Raw genomic sequence first — 9212 nt, forward strand, 5'->3', positions numbered from 1 at the left:
TGAATTCGAATCAAAATTGAATGAAAATCACGAAAATTAGGTTTATTTTCCTATTGGTCTTATAGTTTTTGATTTAATCCTTAAAAACCCTAAATTAAGTTGTTGCGCTAACAGCACTGTTTCGTTAATTTTTGAAACGGCTGGTTTAACAAGAAAACCAATAACTAAATCGAAATCAGCGTTCAATTTCGATTATTCCGTGTGATTTTTGGAGAATTTCAAGAGATGTCGTTTTAGGTAGATTTTGACAAAAGTGGGAAGGCTATATCCTTCCCACTTTTTCATTTTTGGCCAAATTTCAAATTTTGCTTAAAATACATGAATTCGAATCAAAATTGAATGAAAATCACGAAAATCAGGTTTATTTTCCTATTGGTCTTATAGTTTTTGATTTAATCCTTAAAAACCCTAAATTAAGTTGTTGCGCTAACAGCACTGTTTCGTTAATTTTTGAAACGGCTGGTTTAACGAGAAAACCAATAACTAAATCGAAATCAGCGTTCAATTTCGATTATTCCGTGTGATTTTTGGAGAATTTCAAGAGATGTCGTTTTGTGGTAGATTTTGACAAAAGTGGGAAGGCTATACCCTTCCCACTTTTTCATTTTTGGCCAAATTTCAAATTTGGCTTAAAACATACATGATTCGAATCAAAATTGAATGAAAATCACGAAAATCAGGTTTATTTTCCTATTGGTATTATAGTTTTTGATTTAATCCTTAAAAACCCTAAATTAAGTTGTTGCGCTAACAGCACTGTTTTCGTTAATTTTTAAACGGCTAGTTTAACGAAAAAACCAATGACTAAATCGAAATCAGCGTTCAATTTCGATTATACCGTCTGATTTTTGGAGAATTTTAAGAGATGTCATTTTTGGCCGATTTTGACAAAAGTGGAAAGGCTATACCCTTCCCACTTTTTCATTTTTGACCAGCCAAATTTCAAATTTGGCTTAAAATACATGATTTAGATTCAGAATTGAATGAAAATCACGGAAATCAGGTTTATTTTTCTATTGGTCTTATAATTTTTCATTTACATTTTAAAAACCATAAATGAATTTGGTGCGCTAACAGAACTGTTTTCGTTAATTTTTTAAACGGCTAGTCTAAAGAGAAAACCAATGACTAAATCGAAATCAGCGTTCAATTTCGATTATACCGTCTGATTTTTGGAGAATTTCAAGAGATGTCATTTTTGGCCGATTTTGACAAAAGTGGAAAGGCTATACCCTTCCCACTTTTTCATTTTTGACCAAATTTCAAATTTGGCTTAAAATACATGATTTAGATTCAGAATTGAATGAAAATCACGGAAATCCGGTTTATTTTTCTATTGGTCTTATAATTTTTCATTTACATTTTAAAAACCATAAATGAAGTTGGTGCGCTAACAGAACTGTTTTCGTAAATTTTTTTAACGGCTAGTCTAAAGAGAAAACCAATGACCAAATCGAAATCAGCGTTCAATTTCGATTATACCGTCTGATTTTTGGAGAATTTCGTTAGATGTCGTTTTTGGCCGATTTTGACAAAAGTGGGAAGGCGGGATGAAGGCTTTGATGATCAGCGCACGCCTCATAGGACATGTATACGGAGTCTGTTTTGCCGGAAGAGCAAACGGTTTCCGAGATATTATGGGAAATTGGCGACCAGGCCGTACCCTATCGGGAACTTCCTGAACGGAGTGAGGGCCCCTAGTAACCAGGGGTCTATGACTCTGGCTGTTCGTTTCACGTTTTGATTTCGCGTTTTAGGGACACCCCAATTTTGGCCATTGTTTTGAAAGGTACTGGCACTGGCATCGCCATCTAGCGGAAATTCTGTCGGAAAAGAAGCCCGACTTTTCCTTTTTTTTCAATAACGCGAATGTTGTTAAAAATTTACATGTTTGGATTAAAAATTCAAGGACAATTACAAAAACAATACAATTTAGAAAAAAGTCGGACTTACTTCTCTGATGGAGAGGTGGGAGGGTTTCAACTTCAATGTTGGGTATAGTGCAAAGAGTTTTGATAGAATCCCTATCGGGAAAATTATATAGTTAGAATCACCTTTTAAAGCTGTATTTAATCTTTTTTTTTATGAAAAGAGCCCACCCGACAAGCTTTAACACGGCAAGATAGGGAAAGAATACCGTCCTTTAGTTAGAGTAGTCCATGGTGATGGTACTACTCGTAGATCGTACGCCGGACTAGTGCTGTGCAAGTAGCAGACGATTGTTGTCACTGCAATCAACATAGCCTACCAGTCAAAATTGAAAAATCAAGAGTAAGGTTGTTCTGAACTGCGATAATGGCAAACTTTGAAGTTATCACGCAATCCACAGTCAACGTGGTAATTACAAGCAGCATCTCTAGTTTTGCGGTTGAAAAAAGATATCCCAAAAATATTTCTATAGGAGAACTGAAAGTATGTCCATAAGTTACATACAGCTGGGCTCTATTATAATATTATTTATACATATTTTTTTATCACAGGGTAAACTGGAACTTGTTACTGGTGCTAGTGCCAGATCAATGATATTGGAGGTCTATGACAGAGAAAAGGAATTTGTTTGTGCATTAACAAATGACAATACTCTGTTAGGCTCTTTTCCTATTGATGATGGAATGAGAATTCATGTACACAGCCAAGAATTTTGTTTTTTATTTTAATGAAAAATTGTTGATTATACATTTCCATTTCATCTAGGTCAACGACAGCCAATTGAAAAAGGGGGAATTTGAAGATGTGTCTAAAGTAGCCAAGTTTGAACTTAGCCAAGAAGACTATTCCAAACGTTCAGGTAAATCATCCCCTTAATAGTGTATTCTAAAACTACACATTAATATGTTTTTTTCCTCAGATTCTGTAAAAGCTTTCCTAGAACGCAATCGACTTGGCAAGTACAATGAAGAAGAGGTTAAAAAGAAGGCAGAAGAACAAGAAGCAAAAGAGACTGAAGAGGAAAAAATTGCCAACTCTCTTCAAGTAAACCAAAGATGTGAAGTCACTGTACCAGGACAAGCCTGCCGGCGCGGCGCCATCAAGTTCATCGGGAAAACTAATTTCAAATCAGGGTGGTGGATCGGTATCCATTATGATGAACCTGTTGGAAAAAATGACGGTAGTGTCGAGGGGACGCGTTACTTCACATGCCCAATGAGATACGGCGCATTTGTCAAACCAGCTCATGTTAATATGGGAGATTTCCCCGAGCTTTTTGATGAAGAAATGGACGAGATGTGATGTCCGCTTTATACTTAATACATAATTTATTCCACTGCAGGTTATGTTGAAAGAAATTGTTATGTAAACACCAAAATACTTCTTATGGTTATTTCCTGTGTTCTTTTAGTCCAGCCATTGGTCATAATAAACACAATTCTTCGGTTGAACTGCACCGACAGTTCCGCACATTTTAATAACCTATTTATAAAAATTTATGGTTATAAAAGGCACAATAATTTGCGGAAATAAATTTTACAAAAATCGATTACTGGGCATACTCCACAGGGGATCCGGACAATTCCTGCGGAAGAAAGGATTTTTTCCACAGTTCTATATGTTTTTACTTGTCCATCGGAATATCCATCAGTTGTAGAAGACATTTCAATTTTTCCGTCGTACACAAGCGTATCGAGAATCGTTTCAATGTCCTCAACCGTCAAATTAAATTTCACTATTTTGAGGTCAGAAATAATTTGACAAATCTCTTTGGATGAGAGAAACGAAGCGTTGCGTACTATTAAAGGGCCTTCCAGCTAGTTCAAAATGAAAGATTTAGCTCCAAGGGTTTATTAAAATGGTAAAAAAATAAATTTACAGGTTTTTGTTTGGCTCCTTCAGCTTTCTGTTGCAGAATTCTGTAACATTGCTGATTCAAAACATCAACCAGCTCTGATTCAAATTCATTGTCTGAATACCAAGAACCTCCTGTGACTGACCTGTCGGGTTGTAGGTTGAATAGCATATAAACCTTTTTCTTTGCAGCCTGGAAAAGAAAGTTGTTGCTTAATAGATTTTCATTATCTAATGATAAATTTTGTATTTTGTTTACTGAGACAGATGATACAGATTTGATTAGTTTCTTCCCTTCAAGGGCCTTGAGTATCTTGTTAAGTGTTGTTTGATTGAGACTAGATTTGGTGCGAATATCTCTATTCCAAATACCCTTGTTTCCAGCCTCTTCAATGATCCTCATCACTATTTTTTCTTCACTGTCTACTCCCTTTAGCTTACTTGTAGGTTGCTGTTTTAAGCACCAAAACAGTTCTTTTGTCACTGCAGCTCTGAAGATATTCACCTTTTCCTGTAAACAAATCTTGAAATTTTGCATTAATTAATAATATGAAGTAAATTATATACTTGGCTCAGCAACCGATTTAGAATGGCCACTTTAACTTTTTTGTCAACATTTGGCATATCCGTTTCTAATATTTTGTCATTGATTCCTTTGGGAAATTCTCCCATGAGTTCTATCATGCGACACTCAATTTCGGCTTCGGTTTGTCCTTCGCCTGCATCAGCAGATGGACTTGGTCTAGGTTCGTCAACTTTTTCTTTCTTGATTACTACTGGGGAGGCCATAACTTGAGCCTATAACTTTCAAAACAATAGTACCGAATCACACGTTTATAGCAACATTGATCAACAGATTCTCAAAAGCCGGCTAACTACGTGTAAAGCAGACGACAGCCAAAGAAATTCGAAAACATGTTCGAGGTAGTGAGATCTGAATAAGTTTAAAAGCGACAGAACCTTTAATATTTAATTTAGGAAACCACCATATTAGACAATGTATAAGTTTATGTAAAAGGAATAAAATAGTTTGCGATAATTAAAAATAGCAAAAACCATAGTTGATTGCGAACAAAAGAAGGCCCTTCAAGGTTGGTTTCAGCAACTTGTTACGTTGGGGAGGAAACAATTCTGTCGGTCCTGCCCTTAGGGCTTGGCCCCGGTTCTCTAAAACCCGGGTTACCTACGGATCGTCGCCAAAAATAGTCGCCCATGGGCGATCCGGGTAGCCTGTTTGCTAAAATAGGTAGGCTGGGCCGGTTTTGATGGGTAAACGGGTATACCCACCACCATCTTGAAAAATGGCGGCGGGGATGGCGCCAAGTTAAAAAGAAGGGAGGGTAGCAAAAAAGTTTCTGGGAAAATGCCATCTTGTGGCAGAAATTTAAAGCACAGGATTAAAATCCGGGAAAACCAGGAAATCGGGGCTAACCGGGTTATGGGACCGGTTTTGAAATATTGATACCCACTTAAAACCCGGGTAGGCAGTGGGCACAAAGTCTCAAGAACCGTTACCCACCGGATCCAATTTTTTAGCCGAGAAGACCTACCCGTTCACCCAGATACCTACCCATTGGACGCGGGGCCCAGCCCTACCTGCCTTACTGTGAAGTGTGAATGACCTTAATTCAATTCAACTATTGGTTACTTGAAATGAACGATTCGTTAATGGTTATATCGGGCTGTTGCTTCTGCAAAGGATGATGCAAGTAATTAAAATTTTGTAACTCCTCCAACTTGCTTTACGTACAGTATTTAACAAGTTGCGTAACCCCTTTTACTTGCGTGAGATTGGTGATACTTCGAGAATATCGACTGGGAAAACGTCACTACGTAGTCTTCTGCTACCAAAGCCACCGGGGAGAGAACCGTCATATCTTCAGAACTGTTGCGGATTTCTTTTCTGTCGAAAACAAAAAAGTCTAGGCAAAATGGAAGAGCAACAGATAGCAGCGGGTAACGCGGAAGATGCCGTGGTATTTAAATTTTATTTTGATCAACTAAATTATGTTTTAAAAAAGTAAATAATTTAATGCATTGTCGTGAGTGTTCAATGAGCATGCCAGCTGCTATCTGGCTCCTATTAATGATATCCGACTATCCCAGAATAACCCTGGAGCCGGTCCTCCGCAACCGCATAGGGGGGAATCTTTCTTTGCCATAGCAAAATCCCTCATGGTCCGAGCTCTTATCATCTACTTCATCACATCCATGTTCAGAAGACCTTCGGTGCCTGTTGAGAAATCAGGTGGAATACCACTTTCAGCCAAAACAGCTTCAACCCAGATCTATGCCAATGGAACAGCTTTTGTATGCAAATTTGGCCTTGTGGTTATTTGTTTTTTGGATGACATTTGACTTCTGTTTGTGTCCTAGGATCTCTGTGTTTATGTATCAGAAGACCCCAGCCAACCAGACTTCAATGATCCCAGCCAGCATGTGTGGACACTGCCAAACTTGATGTACGGAGACTGGTATAGTGGACCAGAAAACAATGGAATATTTACTCAGGAACTTGAAATCCCAGTTCCTGAACTTGTTCAAAACAATGGGTCCTTTTACCTTCATACTTTCCTTGTACGAACGGGTGATTCGCCTGATCCAAGTGGTGTTAGCGGACCGTATAGGGCCGACTATACAGTGCACAGAACGAGGAAGATGAATCGACTTAAGAAGAGGAAATATGGCAAAACCCATAACCTGTTGACTGGAACCACGGTTGCCACCGAAGAAGAAATCATTGTGAGTTTCTTGTCTATGCAGCTTTTAGATAAGACTTGAATAATATTATTTTACTTACCATTCCAGAAAGCCGAAACTGTAAAAGAGGAAATTTTGTCTCATTGGCATCCTAATCTAACGATTAACATTATATTTGACTACACTGCTTGGACCAAAGGATCCATTCCCTCTCCAATCGACCAGTGTAAGTAAAATATTACACTATTTTTGAGAAATACTCGAGGTAGCTGCAATTCAAGTTACCTATTGTTTCTCTATGTTTCGCAGTTATAGAGTTTTCTAATAGCGGCGAATTCTATAAACCTATATTGTACTTCAACGATTATTGGAACCTTGTCAAAGACTACCAGCCATTCAACACCAGTGTCAAGTAGGATTTTGTAAAGTTTTTTTTTTTCGCATTCTTAAGAAAATTAAAAAAGGAATCATTCGAATGAACAGAACGATTCCATTACGTTTAACATGGCAGCCTCTTTCAATGATCAAGTGGCAAGTTTATGCCGCCCAATCTATGAAAAATCAGTGGGCCCAAGGAGGACCATTGGGATCTCTGTTGTACGGTGAAGTCAACGATGAAGTGATGGACGAAGAACAAGATTCGTTGAAGGAAGCCATGCTTGACACTAACCCATACTTGTTGGGTATGACATTCGTTGTATCGGTGGTGCACAGCATATTTGAATTTCTCGCCTTTAAAAATGGTTTGTCGGCTTTAAGGATTTGTTTAACGATTTTTCGATTGATTTTAAGCTATTTACACATTTTAGACATCCAGTTTTGGCGCCAGAGAGAATCTTTAGAGGGTCTCTCAGTTCGCTCCGTCTTCTTCAACGTATTCCAGTCCTTAATTGTTCTGCTCTATGTTCTGGATAACGAAACGAATATGATGATTCGTATCAGTTGTTTCATCGGACTAGGAATTGAAGTTTGGAAGATCCACAAGGTAACCACTCAGAGACTTTGTACCTTTATGAGAGCTGGAATCAATTACGAATATACAATTTTCGGGCATATCAGGTGGTTGACGTCAAGATTGACCGTGCGAATCCCGTCTGGGGTTTTTTCCCTGTTCGTTTTGCTGATAAAAGTTCCTACGTCCACTCTCACACCAAGGAATACGATGCACTGGCATTCAAGTATCTGTCGTGGGCCCTCTATCCTCTTCTTATTGGATATGCAATATATTCACTCGTGTATGAAGAACACAAAGGCTGGTACTCATGGGTTCTCTCCATGCTCTACGGATTTCTATTAACTTTTGGTACGTCTTTGAGGAAGTATTCCGCAGCAGCCAACTCAGTTTAACTTTTATCTGAACAGGATTCATAATGATGACACCTCAGCTCTTCATTAACTACAAACTCAAGTCTGTAGCTCATTTACCATGGCGCATGATGACCTACAAAGCTCTCAACACATTCATCGATGACATTTTTGCTTTCGTAATCAAGATGCCGACACTCTACAGAATTGGGTGCTTGCGTGATGGTAGGTTCCTTATAAGCTGCAAAGTTTCTTCCTATGGTGTTGAAGGTTAACTTAACTTTTCCTGGTGTTAGATATCATTTTCTTCATTTTCTTGTACCAACGTTGGATCTACCGAGTCGACCCGTCACGACTGAACGAATATGGTATTTCACAAGAGATGCTCGAAGTTCACCAACAAAATGGATCAGTTAACGCCATAGAGCCAGGTCTGGCTGCCGAACCAGATGAGGCATCTGCTACAGTAAAAGCCCCAAAAGAGAAAAAGAATGAATAAACTCTTTCTCAAGAGGGTGAATAAATTAGTCCAGAAATGCAGATTTTAATGTGTTGAATGTTTGTGTAAGTGTGTCATGTGAACAAAAAATACATTTTGAACTGCTAGCAGTTCTACAATGAAGCACATGCTCTTTTCCATATCTTGTTTTTCTTTGCTTCCTTTGTATTTCGCTTGACACTCCTCTTGGTGAGCCTCTTGTGGTATTTAATCTTCTTCGTTGACATCCAGCTAGGGAATTGGTTCTTTTCATTCCTCATGGTCTTCAGATTGGGTTTGCATAATTTTCTTTGAACACCATTCTCTGATACAACTGAAGAATCATCTCCTTCCACTTCCATAGATCCTTCTTGGGCTTCTGTTGAGAAGAAAAGCAAAATATACTAAGTGATCCTTTATCTGTAAATAGCCAAAGTACCAGCAGGAGATTCATTAGTGGGAGGATCAGAGGCAGGGACCTCTGCCATTTCTTCAGCTTCTCCTGCTTTGTCCTTCTTCATTTTCTGCTTGAATTTTTCTTCTTGAGCATCCAACTTGGCTTCAGCAGCAGATTCAACAAGCATTTTATTCATTCTAGCAAGCACTTTAACATCCATTTTTTCTCGCTTAATAGCCCTCATTTTCCTTTTCCACTTGCTCCTCAAACTTTTCGCCATTTTGAAATAGACTTGATATTACTACACTAGAACAAACAAAAATCACACGTGGACAAGCAACTGAGCACAAATACACTTCTGGAAAAGTACGAGCTCAATTACGTCGAATTTCCAATGGTCGAATGAAGTAGACGACAGCACGTGGAGTCAAATCCATCTAGCGGTTGAAAACAGAACTTCGCTAGGGGGCGGTTAAGTATTTTTCGGTTGAAAAATTTAAACACTTAAAGAGATGTCTATGGCTTCAGAATTAAAAGTTGCTCCAGATG

At 38.3% G+C, this 9212-nt stretch overlaps 4 protein-coding genes across 6 annotated transcripts; 2 read left to right on the forward strand and 2 right to left on the reverse strand.

Annotated features, from left to right (window-relative positions):
* The first annotated feature begins 2172 nt into the window (after positions 1-2172).
* LOC116918857 (tubulin-folding cofactor B) lies at positions 2173-3410 on the forward strand. The gene is made up of 4 exons (XM_032924648.2): positions 2173-2412; positions 2481-2624; positions 2695-2788; positions 2849-3410. The coding sequence occupies exons 1-4, from the start codon at positions 2296-2298 to the stop codon at positions 3229-3231; spliced, it is 738 nt and encodes a 245-aa protein (XP_032780539.1). The 5' UTR covers positions 2173-2295; the 3' UTR covers positions 3232-3410.
* Positions 3239-5005, reverse strand: LOC116918856 (DNA-directed RNA polymerase III subunit RPC6). Of its 3 annotated transcripts, none has more exons than XM_032924645.2 (6): positions 4840-5005; positions 4351-4587; positions 4043-4294; positions 3809-3976; positions 3483-3746; positions 3239-3411 (listed from the first exon to the last, which is right to left on the reverse strand). In XM_032924645.2, exons 2-6 carry the CDS (start codon positions 4570-4572, stop codon positions 3337-3339), a joined length of 981 nt encoding a protein of 326 aa, XP_032780536.1. In that variant the 5' UTR covers positions 4573-4587; positions 4840-5005; the 3' UTR covers positions 3239-3336. The 3 variants fall into 3 exon arrangements, with proteins under 3 accessions (XP_032780536.1, XP_032780537.1, XP_032780538.1); XM_032924646.2 differs by having other exon boundaries at positions 4744-4863; XM_032924647.2 differs by lacking the exon at positions 4840-5005 and having other exon boundaries at positions 3470-3746; positions 4351-4656.
* Positions 5006-5595: 590 nt separating this feature from the next.
* On the forward strand, positions 5596-8410 carry LOC116918855 (cleft lip and palate transmembrane protein 1 homolog). Its single transcript, XM_032924644.2, has 10 exons — positions 5596-5759; positions 5890-6093; positions 6160-6525; positions 6592-6709; positions 6793-6895; positions 6967-7226; positions 7293-7468; positions 7543-7786; positions 7846-8013; positions 8085-8410. Exons 1-10 carry the CDS (start codon positions 5715-5717, stop codon positions 8285-8287), a joined length of 1887 nt encoding a protein of 628 aa, XP_032780535.2. The 5' UTR covers positions 5596-5714; the 3' UTR covers positions 8288-8410.
* On the reverse strand, positions 8331-9085 carry LOC116918859 (protein LLP homolog). Its single transcript, XM_032924650.2, has 2 exons — positions 8706-9085; positions 8331-8645 (listed from the first exon to the last, which is right to left on the reverse strand). Exons 1-2 carry the CDS (start codon positions 8941-8943, stop codon positions 8401-8403), a joined length of 483 nt encoding a protein of 160 aa, XP_032780541.1. The 5' UTR covers positions 8944-9085; the 3' UTR covers positions 8331-8400.
* Between the last annotated feature and the right edge of the window lie 127 nt (positions 9086-9212).

The sequence above is a fragment of the Daphnia magna genome, linkage group LG3 (genome assembly GCF_020631705.1).
Source record: "Daphnia magna isolate NIES linkage group LG3, ASM2063170v1.1, whole genome shotgun sequence".
Classification (NCBI taxonomy): domain Eukaryota; kingdom Metazoa; phylum Arthropoda; class Branchiopoda; order Diplostraca; family Daphniidae; genus Daphnia; species Daphnia magna.

Coding starts and splice junctions, on each gene's coding strand:
- LOC116918857 (XM_032924648.2), top strand. CDS start 2,296: ATGGCAAACTTTGAAGTTATCACGCAATCCACAGTCAACGTGGTAATT. Junction 2,625..2,694: donor ATGATGGAATGAGAATTCAT/GTACACAGCCAA, acceptor CATTTCATCTAG/GTCAACGACAGCCAATTGAA. Junction 2,789..2,848: donor AGACTATTCCAAACGTTCAG/GTAAATCATCCC, acceptor TTTTTTCCTCAG/ATTCTGTAAAAGCTTTCCTA.
- LOC116918855 (XM_032924644.2), top strand. CDS start 5,715: ATGGAAGAGCAACAGATAGCAGCGGGTAACGCGGAAGATGCCGTG. Junction 6,094..6,159: donor ATGCCAATGGAACAGCTTTT/GTATGCAAATTT, acceptor TTTGTGTCCTAG/GATCTCTGTGTTTATGTATC. Junction 7,787..7,845: donor CGGATTTCTATTAACTTTTG/GTACGTCTTTGA, acceptor TTATCTGAACAG/GATTCATAATGATGACACCT.
- LOC116918859 (XM_032924650.2), bottom strand. CDS start 8,943: ATGGCGAAAAGTTTGAGGAGCAAGTGGAAAAGGAAAATGAGGGCTATT. Junction 8,646..8,705: donor CACTAATGAATCTCCTGCTG/GTACTTTGGCTA, acceptor TCTTCTCAACAG/AAGCCCAAGAAGGATCTATG.
- LOC116918856 (XM_032924645.2), bottom strand. CDS start 4,572: ATGGCCTCCCCAGTAGTAATCAAGAAAGAAAAAGTTGACGAACCTAGA. Junction 4,295..4,350: donor TAAATCGGTTGCTGAGCCAA/GTATATAATTTA, acceptor ATTTGTTTACAG/GAAAAGGTGAATATCTTCAG. Junction 3,412..3,482: donor TCCCCTGTGGAGTATGCCCA/GTAATCGATTTT, acceptor TTTTATAAATAG/GTTATTAAAATGTGCGGAAC.